We start from the raw sequence: 22066 nt of genomic DNA, 5'->3' as shown, positions 1-22066 counted from the left end.
CAATCATCTGCTTCCTTTGACAGCATATGCGTACCGAACCTGACCTTCTGGTTATCGGCACACTCCGTCACTCGGAAGATCCTCTCGATCTCCTTCAACCACTTCTGAGCACCATCTGGATCGTATGCTCCCTTGAACATTGGAGGATTGTTCTTCTGGAACTCACTCAGTTGACGAGCAGCTCCCAGTCCCACAACATTCGGATTTCCTCCAAGTACTCCAGCTAGCATACCCAGAGCCTCAGCAATCGCAGCATCATCTCTACCTCTTCCAGCCATCTCTATTCTGAAAACCCAACAAGCTAAAACAATAAGTATTGATAGGGTTACACAACACCTATCACGTACAGGGAAACAGAATAATTACGACTCGACTCGACCGACTATGCTCTGATACCACTAATGTAACACCCTTCTAAAATACCCCAATAATCAATTAATTCAACAAAATATAAATCAGAGTAGATATGCAATTTAAGGGTGTCACACTTGACACTTCACACCATTCACCATAATAACTTGTCATGCTCATTTATTAATCAAAAATAAAACATTGCACAATTCGCAGCGGATAGAGATCTAATCAATCATGCAAACCATGTAATCACATTACATGTAAAACTGTTCAACAACCACAATTGAAAACAAAGTAAACATCCCGTCCCGATGTTACATCTACCAGAGCATGACCCACTAAGGAACTACACTAGACTCCAAGCACTAGCTTCTACTCAATCACTGCTCGTTACCTGAAACATAGTTGTAAGGGTGAGTTCCTCAATCGATATAATAAGCATTATAAAATATCATGTAATGCTAAGTAAATTAACACATTTCATCACCCTAATCAGATCACACATTCAGCAACGACAACATCAACTCAAAATCATAATCATACTCAACCCAACACAAAACACACGTATAATATTGGAATACATCCATTCATATTATACGCCATACATATATTATGCAATGAGACTCCATGCATGCGGTACCGACTATTCGTGAACACATAGTTCAACCTCACCGATCAAACCCGGATACGGCTACCAAGCTCACTAGTCCCACTCATTTGAGACCTAGTGACTCACTCACTAATTCCTCACCATGGGAATTAGCTACCACCCCAAGGGCTATGCTATGCACGCTAAATCACCTAGCATGCAAACATCAACAACAATCCACAATAACTCACTCACTAATTCCTCACCATGGGAATTAGCTACCACCATAAAGGCCATACTATGCACGCTAAATCACCTAGCATGCAAACATCAACAACAATCCACAATGGACATATGCTCACACTCTAAGCCATAAACAGTCCATCCACAATTGCATACATAATAGATATATTCACAGCATTATGCATACCATCATACATCATCAGCATATTTATCACAGAATCATATTCAGATCATGCCAAATAATAAATCACAGTATTAGCACACTCTACTAATACCTATACTGCTCAAAACAACGGGAAATGATCCCTACTATATCATACACCAATATAGGCCAATCATCAAATATGTCCACAATATTTAAATATCAAATTTTCACTTTTCCAACAGTGTTAACCGGTTAACGCCCTGGGTTAACCGGTTAACGCAACACAGAACACGCTTCCTGGCACATTTTAACAGTGTTAACCGGTTAACGCCCTGGGTTAACCGGTTAACGCAAGACAGACAACAATTTCTCATAATTCATAACAGTGTTAACCAGTTAACACCCTGGGTTAACCGGTTAACGCAAGGCAGAAAGCTGTTCCTGCGCTAACACGAACAGAATGCAGAATTCCCGCATTTCTCGCCGTCGGAGGACTTCCGGACCTCCGATTTCAATTCCGTAAAAAGCTACACGTCCAGAAATTTACGACTCACCCACATATAGATTCAATTACAGTTTTAACATAACTTATTCATCACCATTTACAGCATTCCTCATCCCAATTAGGGTCAATTCAATGGCTTATTACTACCCATTACATGTTAACCCATAATACCCATTAAACGACGATAAACCCCCTTACCTGAGTTAATCCGACAATTGATTCTTTACTTCAAGCTTTTCCCTTCTTCAACCCTTGTTCTCTTGCTCTTCCTCTTTGCCCTTTTCTCACTTTCTGTCGCTTCTCTGGTTTTCACGTGAAAAAAAACCCTTTTTACCAAATGGAACTCTTTATATATATTCCAACTTTATTATTCCAATAATAATAATCCAATAATATTCCAATTATTTAATTAAATTAATAAATATTCTATTAACTTAAATTAAATAATTATCATATTTTATCGGGGTGTTACAACCATCAATTTTTCAAAGTAGTACTCATGGTCAGGAATCTCTGCAGGTGATTATTGGCATCTTCATTAACCTTTCTGGTGAAATATTTTCTCTCAAGTTGATTGATTGTGCTAGGATGCAGTTGAAAGTTTGTCACATTCACTGGTTGGTTGACAATGTTCAATCTACCACCTAATGCATTTGCCCCTCCATAGTCACCTATGAGTCTTTCCAGAGGTGGAAGCGGTGGAATTGGAGGAATTTCAGCCATAGTTTCTTTTTCTGAATCTGAGTGATCATAGGGAACTTCTTCTTTGGAATCCAATCTAGCATTTCTACGTCTCTAGTGAAGGGTTCTCTCGATTTCTGCGTCAAAAAGAAATTCTGGCGAGGGCTCTCCTCGCATACACAGATTAGTGAATTAAATTATATAAATGACAGAAAAATAATTTTATTGCAGAGCAACAAAAATTTAATGTAACTAAAAATTAAAATCTATATTTTGGCAGTCCCCGGAAACGATGCCAAAAACTTGACCGGAAAAATAGCAAGTGTATTATTTTGCCTATTATAGTAATAACGGGGAAATTCCCCGAATGTCGATCTCAAGGACTGCACATCAATATCGAGTTCAAATTATCATTCAATTAAACAAAAAGTATGATTTGGGTTTTTAGATTCAAAATTATAAAAATAAAGGCAAAGACAAATAAAAATGAAAATAATGGTTTGCAAGGTAAGATGAACAATGCCAGGGAAGGTGTATGATTTATTCCTGTAACAACTCTGAGTCACTATTGCATCAATAAATATCAATTACTACCAGTTCTCGAGGGTATTTTCTCCCAAGTCCTTGGTGAGAAAGAATTTAATCAATTTACCCTAATTTCTATGTCCATAGGCAATTAAGGTGAAATTAAGCTTTATTATACCAAGAATACTCTGGTTCATACAGGGTATCCCTAGTCCTATGTGATATCTACTACAGAGTAACCTTATGAAAACCTTATCAATGGCGGTCTAGCCTAATTGATAACCACAAAACAATCTCGATTGGTCCAAAAGAGAAAGCATTAAACACATCAAAAGGTTACCGTAAGAATAATATTATAAATGCAAAAGTATACTCAAATTCGTTACAATTCTAAATTAGGGACACCCCATAACATTGGGGGTTTAGCTACTCATATTGTTCAAAACAAATGCAAGATAAAAATTACACATAACAAGTATTTGGATGACTTCGATCTTCAATCGCTTCCGCTCATGAAAACCTTCAGCTCTCCAAACTCCTTGCTCTCTGTAATACTTGATTGCTTGATCATACTGTGTTTTGCCTCGTTCTAATATGATCTTTTCTTTGGTAGAAGGTTCTCTTATATAGTGAAAATTCCAAGCAATAGGTGGACATGTCCAAAAATCTCTCTGCAAGCCTGATGATTAAAAGCCCGATGAAAAGGGAAAATTTTGGGCTTGGGTTGACACGACCCATGTCAGCTTACACAGGCGTCCGTGTCAGCTCACTGCTTCCTGTGACACGCCCATGGTGCTTAACACGGTTAAGGACAATGCCTGACACGGGCCGTGTCAGCTGACACGGGCGGCCATGTCAGGCCACTGTTTCTTGCTTTCATTCTCCTCCTGCCTGACATGGCCCGTGTCAGGTGACACGAGTGGCCGTGTCAGGCCTCTTGTACTGGGGTTTTTCCATTCCTTTGCTTGCCGGAATTCCGCAATGTCTCGCTCTGAGTTCCTCAGTTCTTCTACCTAGACCTGTTGGACAAAAACACAGACATCCTACGCGTAAAATCACGAAAATATGAAGTAAAACATGACAATGAATGGAAATGCTTAAATATTATACGGGAAGTAAAATTGCCTTAAAAAGTACCAAAATGCTTACACAGTGTCTCAAAATCCTCGGTTTCTTGTCGGATCAGTAACGAAAACTTAATGAAAATGGTGACTGATCAGTGATCCGCTGGGAATCTTCTAGGAAAACGTGTGAGGACAAAGCATGCTGAAAAGACTCGTGTTGATTTTTGGGGTCAACTGGTAATCCCGAAAGCATCTTGGGATGTTACAAATAGTATCTGAGTATACTTCTCCCGATACGATGTGGTTAGATAATGAACCAAGCGGAAACTGGTGGGCATGTAACACCTAATGCCGACAAGGGAGGGGAGTGGTCGTCGGTGCACAAGGCATGATAATGACCGGCTCCTAAAAGCTTCTAGGCAAACCAAATTCACATCGGAGTGAGAGAGATCTTGAGAATGTGTAGGTATGGGACTGCATGGTTGAAAGAAGACTTATAAGGATTGATTAATACTATATATACCAACAAGATGCATCTTCTTTTTGAAAGCCTAACAAATAAGAACTTCATAGTTAAAAGTGCTTGACTTGGAATAGTATTTGGATGAGTGATCTTCTGGGAAGTTTTTCGGAAAGTGGGTGAGTGAGGGAAAAACATGTTAAAAAGACTTGTGTTGGTTTGTGGGATGAATCGGTAATCTTGAAAGCAATTTGGGGTGTTATACATATGGAATCATTCTTCTTCTTATTATTAATAATAACCCATCTTCCAAAAAATATAGTTATTTATTAAATAAGAGGTGTCCATAGATGTCAAATATATTTATATAAATACTAAGAAACATTATAATAAGATGGAATAAAATAGATATTAGAGGACATGTGTGAATCGCTTAAAAAAACCCGACTCCTAGTCCTCCCTTATACCTTTACATACTTAAATTATTAATTTTAATGTTTTTATTTTTAGATGTTGAACTTATTCATCATTTCCCATAAAGAGTAGTTCGACCTATCTGATGCACTGCAATAACAAAAAAAATCATAACAAACAATACTAAGTTCTAGAGTTTCTTTGCTATTAGATTTAAAGATTGGAAGAGCATGCGCTAGGCATATAAAGTTAGGGCACTGACACATCAATCAACTTGTATGCAAAGCCACCTCACTTTACTCAAAATTTCCAAGCATAACTCAAAATTTCACGACTTAACAAAATATGGAAGATTACTTCGGAGAGTAGAACCAAGCAATGCTTAACTAAAAACAACACATGTGAACCACTTGGGCCAGGCATGACTAAGAGTATGAGGTGACTATAGATACCTTGCACAACTTTGACCCATTTCCAAACGATATGTGATTCGGTCGTTTCAGTATCGTAGTAGTTTTTTGTTTTATTTAGTCAATTGATGTACTTGTGCAACTTTGAAGAGCTTCAATTATTAATTTTAATGCTTTTTATTTTGTAAAACTACTTGTTCTTTATTTAATGAATAAGCTTGTTTATGTTGTTTTCCTTAGTTCATAGTATGATGTTTTACCAATGACAAAAATAATGAAGACAAAATAAAAAAGAGAAAGCAATGTTGTTACAGAAGTTCCGAATATGGATAAACAAAGTATAACGAGGAGTAATATTCAACGATCTTATACTCAATCATCAAATACCTCAACAAGTAAGGTTTGAGTCAAATAAGTCCACTATTTACCTTATTTCTTGTCATGAGTGTCCATAGGATTTGTTCATCTACTAGGATTTTCTTTATTTCTAAATTATTGTCTGTCTATTTGATTACACACTGAGGCAAGTTGTTTGTTTTAACTTAGACCCGTTCTTTGGTGAACCTAAAAATAATTTTTATCCGTTGCCAAACCCTTTGAGTTTGAGCCATTTCTTTTGTTGACTTAACCATATATTTAGCCGGCTAACCTGAAAGATAAATCTTTCCACCCTTTCCTTGAAGTCAGGTAGATTGGTATTTTTCTATGTATTTTTATGATATATCCAAAAGGCTAAGTTTTGGATTGGGGTACTGGAATCCTATAATCTAAAAAAGTATGAATATAGGTTATGAGTGTTATCATGTTAAAATGTAAAGCTTATAGAAAACAAATCGAGAAAATATGTGTTCGAAAGAAAATAGATTAAAAAATATTATACCCAGTTAGTTAAAACAATAGAAGATCGTTAAAGATGACGTGCAAATAGGAAGGTAACATGTACTTAACTCCAAGGAATTAAACCCAATGGCCAAATATATATCACCTTGACATAAGTCACATTATAACTTATGAAAGACCTCAAAAACGTGTTTTCGAATAGAAAGTGACAATTTTAAAAATCTTACAAATTCATATGTTTGATGTCAATTTTATGTGAATGAACACTTACCATATTAGTTCAATACGAGTGAACTGTAAGATTGAGAGAAGGTAAAGTATATAGAAAGGTAAAGAAAATCTCTTTGGATTATGATGGATTGAAGTGAGGAATGAAGGTGATAATTTTACTATTATGGGTGTCTGTCATTGGTTTGGTAAGTAAGTCGTTATGAGGAAAATCGCAGTTATGAACGAGTTCCTTGAGGACAAACAATAGTGTAAGTTTGGGGTTGTGATGACACTTTGTCATCATGTAATTTTTATAAGCATTTGCATGTGATATGAATCTTTTTTAGATGATTTGAATTAAGTTTTTTTTAAAAATAGAAAGGAAATTATTAAGTGGAAGACTTAGGCAAAAAAGAGGAAAAATAAGAGAAATATAAAGAAAAACAACAATTGGCTCCTGGAAAAAATCGTTGCCAAGTTATGGCGAGATGGACACCTTATCGTAGTGCAATATAAAGACACCGTGGCACCTCCTTTTTCTGCCACCCATATTTTTTCTATTTATAGTAAAAAGAGAGAAGAAAAAGGGGTGGATGTTTTTAGTACGAATTTCTGGCGATAGAGTAAACTTTGGAGCTCTATAGCGAATGTTTTCATGATCGGAAGTCAATTTCTAAAAGAAATTTCATGTTTTGTCTCTTTATTTCTTCAGTTATGGTTACTATCAATATGATTAGCTAATTTTCTATTGATTAAAGCTTGCTAGACGAACCTGTATGAACCTATTGGATCATGTATTTGCGTTTTGTATTATTTGCACATGTGATTAATTCAATTTTATTATTTAGTTAATTTTACATTCATTGCGTTATATATGTTGACGAAACCTTATAATAAACTTAGAAATCACATGATTAGTAACCCTAAATCTATGAATTTCATCCAAATTAACTTTTCACTTTAGTAATTGATTAAGGATAAGAAATTAAAAATTAGTGTAAAAATTACATTTATTTTTTAAAAAACAGGTTTGAAATCATATAATTTTCGAGAAAAATATGATTTTATATCAGATTTTTGAAAAATCCGATATGAAATCATACATTTCACATCGAATTTTTCAAATATGCATTATAAAATTATAATTTTCTAAACAATAAATTTTTTTCCTGATTTTTTTCAATATGCTTGAAAACTACCGTCCACACTAAATTTTTCGAAAAATATTAATTTTTTTATACTTATCAAAAATAAACTACCTAATTTTTCAAAAACCCAAAAAATTATTAAAAATATCGAATTTATCGAAAAATCCAATACACTAAATTTATTTTTTCTAAAAAAAAACGATAAAAATGCATACCGAACTTTTAGAATATATTATCAAATTTTTTCATTTTTAACATAAATTTCACTTTTTACAAATTTTTTGTTGGATATAATTTTGACAAAGGCAACATTAGTATTATTGAAATATGGGGTGCAGTTATAAGTGAGGGGAAACCAAGGCATTTAGCAAAGCCCAAAAACAATTCCAGTCTGAACCACTCCAGTAGCAGCCACCAGAGGCTTCCGTCGCGCTCACTTCGCCGTAAACGAATCTCTGTCGTCGGCGCATCTGAACTCTACTCACTCGGCCGACTAGTTCATCCTTCTCCTCTCCCATTCCACTGCAACTCTACAATGTTTGCGTCGCACTGAACTCACCTCAATTCGACGCTAACTTTTCAGGTTTTCCTCTTTTCATTCATCTCTTTCGATTTTTCCTTCTCCTCTCTATTCTATTGCTTACAATTTTTGTTTATTGAATATTATTTGATAGATTTTTCATACAAATCAATGGCTTTTAGACGCTGCCTCTTGCAAAGAGGAAGCAACCTCATAGATCGTAGGTTTCACCCTTCTTTCAGCTATGTCCTCCATAGCGACGAAGGGAAACGCGATCAGCCAGACGAGAAACCCTCTTCAGCAACAATCAGTAATAGTTTTACTCAAACAAGGTCCTTTGGAAGCTCTCTTAATGGATCCATGGGTTTTTTCTCGGGTTTTCGACATAAGCAAGTTTATCCATTCGCTGGATATAATTTCTGCCGGAACATGTCGACGATGGATCAGAATTCGGATAAGATTACAGTAATGACTGATGTGGCTGAGGTTCTCACTGACACTTCCGTGGAGACGGTAACTTCCCAGGCTCCTGTTGTTAGCGAGGTTGCCATTGCTGCGGCTGATTCTTATTTGCCTGTACAAGCCTTGCAGTATGTCATAGATGCTGTTCATTCCTACACTGGGCTAAACTGGTGAGTTCATCTATATAGTTTGATTAAGATATATTAAATACTAATAGAATGTTAGGATAAACATCTTAATTAAGCGTTTGCGACATAAGTGCATATTATATGAGTGTTTATTTATAAGCATCTCTATTACGCAAGATAAAATAAAGTTAAACTGTTTTGAGGGAATGCCAAAATAGTTCAGAATTGATAATCACCGTTGTGTGATATTCGGCTTTTACCTGGGATATGGATTTCGACAATAAGCTCTCTTTGTCAGTTTAATAAGTAACAGAGTTAATGATTTTCCCTCTAGAATATCCAAATTGGAATCTTGGCTTTATTTTAGGACCTTCTACCTTTTATAAAATGAGTGTCTGCAGGGAGTAGAAGCACTTGATTTTATATATAGCAACTAAACTTGAAAGATTTGTATGTTTGTAGTTTTATGGGGACTACAAATTTTACAAGTACTAAACTTGAAAGATTTGTTAGTTTGTAGTTTCATCGGGACTACAAATTTTACAAGTACTAAACTTGAAAGATCTAGAGTTTTATAGGACTAAATGCATATTTAATCCTTCAAGATTTAATACCACTTGAATTTTGAAAGGAAACTTTTCATCTCATTGCTTCTTTTTTAATTAGGTGGTTGGCCATAGTTCTAACAACTCTCTTGATTCGAACCGCAACTGTTCCACTCTTAATAAATCAACTCAAGACCACTTCTAAGCTTACGGTATAGTGTGCTGCTTTGTTTTCATAGCTGTTTCTTGCTATTAATGTAGTAATGATTATGAGTATTGCTTGCTCCTTCCTTTGTCACTATTCTGTTTCAAGAGGATACAAATTAGATATTTGGAGGAAATACCCTCCCCCCACCCGCTCTTGGTTCCCTTTTCCACTATGAAATAAGGTATCCTTGACATGGGTTGGAGGGTTTATTCACTCACTTCACCATTTTTTTCTATATCCCTTTTTATCTTATTATTACCTAAGCTTACTGTTTTACGCGTGTTGCAGCTTATGAGGCCTCACTTGGAAGCAATAAAGGAAGAGATGGATGGGAAGGTAATAGTGCTCTAGTTCATCATGTCATTTCTTAATACCACTAATAGTGGATAAAATGCTTTGCTATTATATTGTTATGCACGTAAGTTAAGAAGCAGGAGTTTCACAAGTTCTATTGTCCTATGTCTTCGAATTTTAGTAGGGATATTTTTTTGATAGTTCACCGGTTAATTGTCTAACCTGTTGATCTATGTCATTGGTAAAACATATAGGGATCAAAATGAATAATTCCACTTAAGTAGTCATATTTTATCAATTCATAGTGAATGTGTGACTAAGTTCTGTTGTGTAGGAGGAGCAGATGATATGTGATAGAAACCTGATCCCTGTGGTACTGGTTCTGTCACGACCTGATCATAGGCCATGACCAGCACATAGGCTAACACAGACTCATCATATATTTAACCTAACAAGCTGTAGCACCGACACCTATGAAAAACGCTTGTCCGTGTCTGTGTTGGACACTGACACCGGTATTTGTGATTATCTTTAATTTATTCATTTTTTCAAATTATTACCGGTGTCACCGTGTCAGTGTCGGTGTCGTATTAGGGGTGTCCGTGCTTCCAAATACACTGTAACCCACACACCTTTATAATAATAGAGTTAGTGAAACTTGACAGTGTCTCGTCTATTTTCGTGACATCCCCAAATGGTAATTAACTATCAACAGGGTATATTAAACTATCTCAGCTTTTGTATAACTCAAAAGAGAATAATAACTCCTATTCCTGTAGTTGCATCATACTAAAGTCACAATATTATGGCCACAATTAAAGAAAGCGGCCTGTCACAAAGAATAACTCTTAGGTAGATTGCAAACCCCGAGAGATTTTTACTCTGCAACCTGTGAGTCTAAAAAAGATAAAAGAAAGTGGTGAGTCGCAAGGATTCAGTGAGAGAGTATAATAAACAAAGTGTGTTGATTTGAATATGGGGTAATTGTCTAGAAGGGGGTTGAATAGACAACCAAAAATTCCCTTTTTTGTTTTAGAAAATTAGATTAACGCATGGAAGCAAATTTGGTGAAAACTTGTTTTCAAAGGTTTTAGCAATTGGAAGATGATTGTAGTAACTCACGCATACCAGAGAATTGGAATAAGGTGATAGATAACATGATAGATAATCCTTAATGCTTCAAACAATGTATTTGATACAATTAATGATTAATCAATGTGATACAATTAATGATTAATCAATGTGACACAATCTTCAATGACAATTACAATCTTTAATTACAATCTTTACCAGTTCAATTACAATCTTTACCGGTTCAATTACAATCTTTACCAGTTCAATATCCAGTTGTTATCAATAATTTGACACTCTTATTATATTATCTCCTCCTTTTTATCTGAAACTAACAACTTCGGCACAAACCATGAAAATTAGGAGTCATATATCCCTATTCCCTATAATTAGTAATTAGGAACTAGTGTTTAGTTTGTTGAATCGGTTCATTGTCCAGTTGTTATCAATAATTTGAAACTCTTATTATTTATCTCCTCCCTTTTATCTATAAAACTAACAACTTCAGCACAAGCCATGAAAATGATTTTTTATTTTAAATAAGTGATTTTTCTACGAAATAATCTATAACAAATTGGTTCTTTGACATATTGGATAAACCTAATAAGTTTTCAAATTTCTTACCTACATCACATGTTATATGTTGTTATATCAAATAAGGTTTCTCGCTAATCGCAATAGGATCGATTTTTCAGACATTTGATCCCGAGGCTGTTGCCGAAGGTCAGAAGCGGATGAAAAAGCTATTCAAAGAGTAAGTAATTTCATATTTTTTTTAAAGCATAACAGCTACTAGTCCATGTTTGATCTCAAGTTTAGTGTAATGTAATTGCTGTCATTTCATGGTTTCTTCAATGCATAACTGCTAATAGTCATGTTTGATCTCCAAGTTTAGTGTAGATACTGCATTCGGTGATACGATGTATCAGTGGAGTAATCTTTGTGGTGACTTGTGATGGCCTTAACTTAAAATCATAACATTCAGTGTTCAGTGTCACTACTTTTATTTGAAACGGCGAATTATTGTTAGTAATTAGTTTTTATGTTAGTATTCTATCTTTAACTGGTTTGAACCCGGGTCCTCCAACTCCTTTAATACTTAGCTCAAACGAATTAAGCTACCCAACCCCTCTGCTCACTATTTTTGCCTCATTTTGATTATGCTGTTTTCATTAAATTGAAAATGGTGTTTCTGTAAACAATCAAATGATTAGATAGTTTAATATTTCTTTTGGCTAGACTGTGATCGCTATAGTTGATTTAAGATTTGTTATGTAATGTATAAGAAAGATGAATTGGAAAGGAACCTTTAGTTTAAGTATTAAATCAAACTTCATCGATATTTTGTTTCACTAAATGTCCTTTTCTCTTTGCTGGTTTCATTAATTCAGATATGGTGTGAGTCCTCTTTCGCCACTGAAGGGACTTTTTATTCAAGGTCCTGTCTTCATTAGTTTTTTTCTTGCGGTAAGCTGACTTTTGCCTCGATATTCCCCCTACCTGTAGGAGTCTAACCTTTATATTGTTTCTACCCACTCACAATTTTATTTTATATTCTTTGCTGGCAGATAAATAACATGTCTGAAAAAATGCCATCATTCAAGCATGGTGGAGCTTTCTGGTTTACTGATCTCACAACTCCCGATGCCTTATACGTTTTTCCAGTTTTGGCTGCATTGTCATTCTTAGTAGTAGTAGAGGTGAGCACTTCATTTTCAGGAGTCCTTTTTTCCCCCCATCCGCAACAATCTTTCTAGTTTGTCCTTCTGAGTTCTGTCTGAAAGTTTGTGTGATCTTACATTTTGTTTTTGAATTTAATTTCGTGTTCACTAATACCAGCCACTCCATATGACAAGAAAACAGTTTAAAATTGAGATGACAAGAGTAGTCTTATAATATCTGTTATATTTGATTTCCAATTAAGATCAAATTGATTTTATATTGTTCTTCAGTGTAATATGCAAGAAGGAATGGAAGGAAATCCTATGGGTGACACAATGAAAAAATTCTCGAGGATTCTTGCTTTTCTGACGGTTCCTTTCACCATGACTTTTCCAAAGGTAAACTTTCCCTTTGCTACCATTGGTGTATGCATTTGAAAAAATTATTGCAGGTATTTAGGAAGAAACTGTAGTTTTGTCTTTGATAGTTTCAGTAAAGGTAGGCACATGCACTATAGTTGGCTTATCGCCAAATAATTTTTGTAATCTTGAAAGGACATGGTAAGATGTTAAGCTCTTTTAGGCTATGTGATTTAAGTAGCAACTTTGTTAGTAGAATGGCATCCATAAAATAAAAAATCAGCACTGGCATTAGATAGCGTGCATTCTAAGCACGGTGCAATGTATAATTCACACATGTAAACTAGATTAGGCATGTAAAGCTGAAAATATTGTATGTATTTATCTCTACTGACCTAATATCAAGGTGATATCACAATTAAGGTGGGTCTGTGTGTGAAACTGGAGAAAATTTAAAGAGCATAAGGCAACTACAGGGGTAGTTTAGGATTCAAGAGACCTGGTTCTCTCCCATCAATTCCCATTACCTAAGGTTACATTTCCCTCCATTGCTTTCACTTAACTCAATTTCCCCCCCTACTACACCCCTTCCTTTTCTAAAGTTCAACCTTATGATTTAGATCATCTGACGTGTATATTATCCTGTTAGGATAAGGCTTATTATATGTGGCCGTAAGCCATTAGTTTAAGAATCGAAAGAGGTAGGTTTGTATTTAAAATGATGTAATTTATTATAATGGCATGTGATTAACTTGTATTTTCAAGACAAACTTTTATTTTATGAGTTTGTTAACCAATGACGGGCATTCATTAGCATGACCCTTATTGTTATTCTAACTCAACCTTACAATGCCGATTTGGAAGGTGAAAATTGCCCTAACTTATGAAGTGTCATTGAGATACAGGCTGCTGCTTCATCTCCAACATATTTTTTCAATTTCTACGAGGGTTTATTTTCTTATCACTCAACTAAAACCACTAAGCCAACTTTTATATCCCCTTCAATTTTTTAAACTTGTTGGAAAACCTGGAGAATATTATCTATTGACTTGTAACACAATATTCTAGTCAGGGAACCTAGGAAATTGCTGTAGATATCGAAAGATTATTGATTACCCTTTTTCATTACACATTATAAATTAATGGTGTCTGGTTAATTGATAAAGAAAAAGGAGCGCTGTCCTAATTTATCTAACTATTTGTCATTCTATGTAGCTTCTTTTTGTCATTCTATTCTAACCATTGCTGCTTCTATTTGCAGGCAATATTTTGTTACTGGATTACATCGAATTTGTTTTCACTGTCGTATGGAATGGGTAAGGAGCTTCAAAATTTTCATTTGTGATACCACATTGCCACTATTCATCATTTTGAAATTTTGATTTGTTTTCATAAAATGGATATTGCCTAGGGCATTGATTCTGCCATTCATGATTGCTTTGAGCATGATATAATGCAAGTAATTGGAGAATCCATTGCTTCTGAATCTTGCTATTCTTTTTAATTGTTCACTAAGTTGCATTGAAACAAACACTCTTGCACTCCTAGCTTTTAAACATAATTGAAATTTAGTGCACCTCACAATTCTTAACGCGTCTGACTGCTATTAGTGAGTAAATCGCCCCTAAAGTGGAAATGTGATTGTTTCATAAACATTGCCAAGATTGCAACTTGCATAGTTGTAATTAGTATTTTATGCTATCCAAAATCATAACATCCATCTCTTTAGTATATCTTAGAATTTGGGTTGCGCGTAACTCATCCTTGCAAAATCGGTGTGTAAGGCGGTGATTGTCATTCTTTATAAACACTTCAAAGGCCATATCTGTAAGCAATGTGAGACTAAATTCACCCTTTCACACCTAACATGATGAGAGTGTTGGAGGCTGCAATGAAAACAACATAAAAATACCGTAATTAGGGGCAGACCGCAATGAAAGCAGAATTTCAAACACCCCATGTTCGGCTCCAATGAGCTTGAAACATGGACAATGCGGGGAAACCCAACAACAAATTTATGATAGACTCTGATACCATTTGAAAATTTGGGTTGAGTCTAACTTATCCCTAGAAAACTGACCTGTAAGGTAGGACCGTCCAAACCTTATAAACACTACACAAGTCATATCTTTAAACAATTTGGTACAACATGATCGTTTTAATACTACCTAAGTGAACTTTTGCATTTTGATTTTCTTGAGTTTTTCTGATCCCTATATGTTCTTTAATTTCCAATTTTGCAGTGCTTAAAGTTCCTGGAGTAAAGCAAACATTAGGTATTCCTGATTTACCTGCTGCTCCAAAACCCACCAGTTCTCCGCAGTCTTCCTTCTCTATATTATCAGCACTAAAGCAAGCTGCATCAACTGCAAATGGTCAAAGCTCATTGCCAGTTGAAACACCAAAAGAACCAAACAAAAAGATATCTTCTTCTGCTGTTATTAGTCAGAGACTTAGAAGCTTAGAGAAACAAGTAAAAGGAAGAAAGAAAAACAAGAAGTGATTAAATTTACTAGTTCCTTAATTATGCAATTAAACATATGTAGCAAGTATGCTTAGATTTTTTGTCACATTGTATTATTATCATGAGAAGGAGTGGAAATTAGGAGTTTAACTAAGATAGGGAGGGGGCGATAGAATAAATCTTTTCTAAGGCTTGTGATTGATTTTGCTGAGGAAGCTAAAGCCTTTGGCTAACTTTGGTTTACATTTATTTATTCACGGCGTATATGGATAAAATGCATGAAGGATTTAAACCCTGGGTTACAAGCATAATTATTTTTATACGCTCAACATTTAGTGATAAATATTTTTGTAGCATTAACCTATTATTATTATTATTGTGTTTATTATTATTATTATTATTATTATTATTATTATTATTATTATTATTATTATTATTATTATTATTATTATTATTATTTCACTTATTATGGCATTATGTTTTTTTTTCCAGTCGTGTAATTTGAACCAACGGATTTTATCATGAAATGCACAAACTCCTGTGCAAGATTTTCAAAAGAATTGGCAGGAATATATAAGGGAGCTATGAGTTAAAAGAGACTGGTTTTGCACCGATGCATTCTTTCATGAAAATGTTCTTTTTTTTTTTAGGTAATACAGGAGTTTTTGTTTTTATCCTTGTCACTTGACGGAAGATGGGCTTCAGTTTTATGTAAGATAAGAACATGAAATGTTCTTATGAAATAAGTATAAACATTTGATCAACTTTAAATCCTTTTCCAATTTAACTAAAAATACCTCAATCTTTTTTCAAATAAATCGAATGAAAAAGAATGAATTCGGCATATACCTCTTTCCGAAATCTTTATTCAATTAATTCATTTTTTCAATTTTTTTCTCCAAAATAATCCATTTTTCAGATTAATTTCCAAACTATCTCACTTTGAAGAGGTGTCGTCAAATGAATTGGTGTCTGCTCTCTAAGTTAAAGAGGTGGCGTCAATTGGATTGACTTATGGTGTTGTCAATCCAATTGACGCCTGTGTATTAGGTTTTAAAGGAGACACTAATTGGTCTAACACCTATGTGTGTTATGTATGTTTTTTTAAAATAATGTACGTTTTAGATAAAAGTCAAAATCTGACCAATTGATATTAATATTAATATGTGTATATATATGAATACCATAAAGACTAATGTCGTTGACCGAGATGACCTAACCGACCTCCGGTACCATATTCCTTAACTACCCGAACGTGTGGTTCTAATTCACGTTGATGATTCACCCCAAGTGTTTGAGGATTTAAGGACCCAGGAGCATCACCACCACCTGCAATGAAGCCGCCATAGTCGAGTTCGTGACCCATGCCAGAGTAGTTGGGCTGTGTTTGAGTTATTGGAGGGCGACCAGGATGATTGAAGGGAGACATTGGTGCAAATGATGCGTCGAGGAAAAGTTGAAATGATTGTTGTGGTGTTTGGTAGTCATATGGTTGTTGCATCATCCATTGTGTATGCTTCACTTGTCTGGCCAAGATCCATTCAAGACTCACTTGTTCATGGTCTATTATGGAGGTTTCTTTGGTCTGTTTAACATTCACTTCATGGTCTTACATATTCATTTTTTGCTTGTCTATGTTCATTGGTTCAAGCCCATTTCCATGGCATCACAACTTTCACTTGATTTAATTTATCCCTAGCATTGCATATGATTATATCCTCATGCTTAGTCCATGCATAACCTATTTCATCTATCCAATGTCATTCATGTCATTTGTATTGCCGTTGTTGTTTGGTCCATGAATTTTTTATTATGACCTAGTTCATTGTACATCTTGGGCCTTGCTAGAGTTTTTGTTTCATGCTTGACATTGTTCATCCAAGTTATGGTCATGTCCATTGATACATGATTATGTATTCATTAAGTTTATCACTTAGTCTATTCCATGTTATTTTCATTGGTGTTTTGTCCATGAATCGTTGGATAGGTCCTAATCATTGTCCATTCTGGTCCTTAGGTCTTGATTCATTCAAAATTCATGTCCATTGATTCATGTTATCATGTTCATTCATTTAAATATCTTTCATATCCATACAATTCATTTCAAACAGTCAATGTATTCAATATGAAATATCATTTTATACAAGCACATTCAAAGTCCATACATGTACAAAGACTACAAAATTGACCATTTATACAACATTTGACTTTTGGTCGATAATTGACTTTTTACGCGACAACCACAACATTTAAAAACAACATTTCAAACTGATTACAACAATCAAATTGATATCATTTGGTCCAAACATCACTTCCCTAACATCCTTTTCATTTGGTACTCGCACCCATCCACGCAAGGCATCGAGTCTCTCAATACTTCTAATTTTTTTTCCTTTAGGTATGTTTCCGTCTAACCAACCAACAAACTCGATTTGTAATTGCTCAAAACGACATATATTCCAGAAGAGCATCTTCATCGGAGGCTTGTCTCTCGGATAAATCACTTTTCCAAAGCGGCGACGAAGACGAACCATGTTTGCAATATAATGAAAATAGATGTGGAAAAATGAATCACACAACATCTCTATTTATAAAATAAAAATTACGCAATACACAGAGGCGCCAAAACAATTGACGACTCCTCTCCTTTTTTACACATGGGCGCCAATTGGATTGGCAACACCATGTGCATAAGTCAATCCAATTGGCGCCACCTCTTTAACTTAGAGAGCATACGACAATTAATCTGGTGTCACCACTTCAAAGTGAGGTAGTTTGAGAATTAATCTGAAAAGTGGATTATTTTGGGATTTTTTTTTTTGAAAAAGTGGGTTAGTTGAGTAAAAATTTCCCTATTTCCTCCCTAATGTTTGGATACAAGTTGTAGAATTTGCCTTTCGGATATTCGTCTTCCTTCTCAAAAAACAATAATTAACCAAATTTAATTTATTCTTTCGTGGATGAAAAATGATTAATTGGGCGTATGCCTCTTTTTTTCCCGAGTGTTTGGATATAAGTTGTAGAGCTTGTCTTTCGAATACTCGTCTTCCATTAAGGAACCGTGACTCAATTCACCTCACATATTTTACAATAAAACCGGTTGAAAAATAATTAATTAGGTGTAGGCCTTTTCCCCCCCGAGTATTTGAATATTAGCTATATAGCTTGTCTTTCGAATACTCGTCTACCACCTAAAAAACAAATACAATCCATCAAATTCACTTTTTTCCTCCTTAGTGTGACTGTAAACTTTTTCATAAAACGGGTGATGTTTTATCCATTTTACCACGATACAAACAAATGCTTAAGCCTCCCACACACAAGTATACAAGCAACGTTAACGGCTAGAATGCAACATAAACATTGTTCATTAAAATCAACCAACAAACACACATTTTTACTAAGAACTGTGTAGCTTTGAATTTCTCATCGCACCTGAGTACATGTAATCTTCAATCTTTTTTGGATCATTATTTATCCATTAAATACTACATGGATCAAAGATGCATTTTTCCCGCCTTAGTGTGACTGCAAACTTTTTCATAAAATAGGTGATGTTTTATCCATTTTACTGCAATACAAAAAAAATGCTTAAGCCTCCCACACGCAAGCATACAAGCAACGTTTAACCGCTAGAATGCGACATAAATATTATTCATTAAAATCAACCAACAAACACACATTTTCTACTAAGAACTGTGTAGCTTTGAATTCCTCATCGCACCTGAGGACATGTAATCTTCAATCTTTTTTGGATCATTATTTGTCCATTGAATACTATATGGATCCAAGATGCTATAAATACTCTATTTATTTTATTCTATAATAACATGGCGAAGGTACCTAAATGGTTAAACAAAATTCAAAAATAAGTGAGGAAATACAAAAATTATAAATGTACCATAGTGACATATTCAATATATTTTATACTTATGTGTACCAAACTTATAGTATTCCTACGTCCAGTCACTCATTTCCAAATAGAAAATCCCTTATATCTTTAGGACCGAAATAGATGAGCTCTGCTAGTGGACAATATTCTAACTGAATAGGAATTAGGTCTACAACATCCCCAAGTTGTTTGGTCAATGTCCTGACTTCATTTGTGGAAGGAGTAAATATGTCATTATGGATAACTAGAGGAAGGCGACTTAACAACTTCATTTTATGCTAGAACCATGTACACCAATTCTTTCAGGCAATTGATCATCATCATCTTCATTTGTACATTGTTGGATGGTTCCACTGATTCTCTGCATCACTTTTAGAGTGTTATAAATATAGTGAAAATATGGTTAGTATCTATAAATCATAAGCATAAAATTATCAGAAAAATAAGAGTATTAACCATGAATTTGTCAGAACGACGAGACTTCAGAAACGTTTTCCAAACCTTCTTCGAAATAAAACAATATCTCACCCATGGACGCTTAAGACCAAGCTTAGGCTTCGTAATGCAGTCATGCGTGAGCCGTGACTTAAATCCCCTCCAACACGTAACAGCATAACCGATCTACCTTTTTTTCAACTTCGAATCATCATAAACTTAAAAGTCAACTACATTTACATCAATAAATATGTATTATAAATTATAAAAATGTGATATCGAATAGATGAAAATTAAAATTAATACCATAACGTCCGTCCATATGCTATCTTTGACATCTGTTGGTGCTTCTTTTCAATCATCTATCAATAGACTGACTTTGCTATGTCCAAGGAACGCAACATAACTCTTAAGAACCAAAGAATAATCACCATCAACTACTCTATAAAACACATCAAATGCGATCAAAAATTTGCGACCAGAGTTGTGGACTTTTCTTAGTCGAACCATCGTTGTGGCACCTCTTTGTTGTCTTTTCTTTCCGTCTTGAGAATCATTTATATGAGTTTCGTCTGTATAAGTTTTTTCAATACTAGATAAAGAAGTCGACATCTATATATTCAAAAACAACAATAAAATATTAAACAAATCTTAACCAAAAAAATATGATCATACATGTTCAACAACAACAAAATAACACACAACAACAATAGTAACAACAATAACAACTAATACTACTACTACAACAAAATATTAAACAAACATCTCTAATACACATTCAACAAATAACAATAATAACAAAATATTAATCAAATATCATCATACACATTCAACAACAACAAAGCAACAACAACAACAACAACAAAAAAAGGTTAAACAAATGTCTCTAATACACATTCAACTAATAATAACAACAATAAAATATTATTCAAATATAATCATACACATTCAAAAACAACAAAATATCACAACAATAACAACAATAACAACAACAACAAAAGATTAAACAAATGTCTCTAATACACACTCAAAAAATAACAACAACAAAATATTAATCAAATGTGATCATACACATTAAACAACAACAATAATCATAAACATTAAACATCAACAACATAAACATAAACATAAACATCAATAACAATAACAACTAAAGTTATTGTAGATACATGAGGAAAAAGTACGCGCCGAAAACATGATGAATAAGTAAAGGAGATTATGTTATGAGATTCTTCATGATGAATAAGTAAATGTGATGACAGTTCTTGAGCAAAAATGATGATGTTGTCTTCCTACTCAGCGGTTCGTGAGCAAAATGGCAACGAAGAACGACGAAGATGGTTGATTTGTTCAATTGAAATTAAAATGAACGATGAACGATAAATGATAGGGTTGAAATTGTGTGTCGTTTCGTTAATGATCGATGAACGATGAAAGATGAATGTTAGGGTAGAAATCGTCTTATTTCGTTTCTAAGTGGAGAAAATGGCAACTGTATAGACAAATTAGTTAGTTGCGTTACTTGAAAATGAATAAGGGATACCACCATTGTCCCTTACTATAACCGTGGTGATATAAAATTTACTTAATAAAATTTTATAAAAAAGTGTCAGTTTTTAACCTTTTAAATTTTTTAAAACAAAATGAAAAATCTACCACAAGGTTGATTTAAACAACCATAATGATATCACATTTATTTTTTATTTACAAATAAAGCAAAAAGAAAGACACAACTATAATCTTAAAGAAATAAATTATTTATTGGCGCTGAAATTCAAACCCATGAAAGATTGATTATATCACCATGGTTGGACTAACTAACCGTGGTAATATGTTAATAATTTTTAATTAAAAAATAAAAAAAAATATTGACGATTGAGTTTAGAGATGTCACCATGGTCCTCCAGAGGATCGTGATAAGAAGAACGTTGTTGTATATACTTTTTTTGTAGTAATGAGACCAATGTGAAATGACATTATAAGCCATATCATTCCAATAAATGTTAACATAATTACATATCCGTTCAAAATGGCTTTATAAGCCATATCATCCAAAATGGTATTATGATTCATAATACAAAATTACATATCAGAGGAAAATTCATAATGACATTATAAGCCATATCACTCCCATAATTAATTACATTCCAAAACAACATAACAAAACATCATAACAAAAATCATAAATTAGAAATCATGGTTGTCTTGAAACATGTTTTCCCTCTTTTAATGCCTTTTTTTCTTTTTGGGTCGTGGCATAATTGAAGGTGTTGCTGCCTGACTGAGTGGTGCTTGTGGTGGCTGATTGAAAGGTGTTTGGAAGGTGTTTGTGGCTGGCTGGCTGAGAGGTGCTTGTGGTCATATAAAAAGCACAATATAATCATAATACAATTGTAAGAGAATCATATTACATGTAGAAAGCACAATTCAATCATATT

General features: G+C 34.2%; 1 protein-coding gene across 1 annotated transcript; it reads left to right on the top strand.

The window, feature by feature from the left end:
• The first annotated feature begins 7915 nt into the window (after positions 1–7915).
• On the top strand, positions 7916–15668 carry LOC127138305 (mitochondrial inner membrane protein OXA1). The gene is made up of 10 exons (XM_051064721.1): positions 7916–8171; positions 8263–8740; positions 9365–9455; positions 9740–9787; positions 11512–11570; positions 12208–12283; positions 12385–12516; positions 12769–12876; positions 14099–14153; positions 15081–15668. Exons 2-10 carry the CDS (start codon positions 8280–8282, stop codon positions 15338–15340), a joined length of 1290 nt encoding a protein of 429 aa, XP_050920678.1. The 5' UTR covers positions 7916–8171; positions 8263–8279; the 3' UTR covers positions 15341–15668.
• The last annotated feature ends 6398 nt before the right edge of the window (positions 15669–22066 follow it).

Source organism: Lathyrus oleraceus, chromosome 4, assembly GCF_024323335.1.
Source record: "Lathyrus oleraceus cultivar Zhongwan6 chromosome 4, CAAS_Psat_ZW6_1.0, whole genome shotgun sequence".
NCBI lineage: Eukaryota > Viridiplantae > Streptophyta > Magnoliopsida > Fabales > Fabaceae > Lathyrus > Lathyrus oleraceus.
This window is presented reverse-complemented; position numbering and strand designations above follow the sequence as displayed.

Coding starts and splice junctions, on each gene's coding strand:
- LOC127138305 (XM_051064721.1), top strand. CDS start 8,280: ATGGCTTTTAGACGCTGCCTCTTGCAAAGAGGAAGCAACCTCATAGAT. Junction 12,517..12,768: donor CATTCTTAGTAGTAGTAGAG/GTGAGCACTTCA, acceptor ATTGTTCTTCAG/TGTAATATGCAAGAAGGAAT. Junction 14,154..15,080: donor TTCACTGTCGTATGGAATGG/GTAAGGAGCTTC, acceptor CCAATTTTGCAG/TGCTTAAAGTTCCTGGAGTA.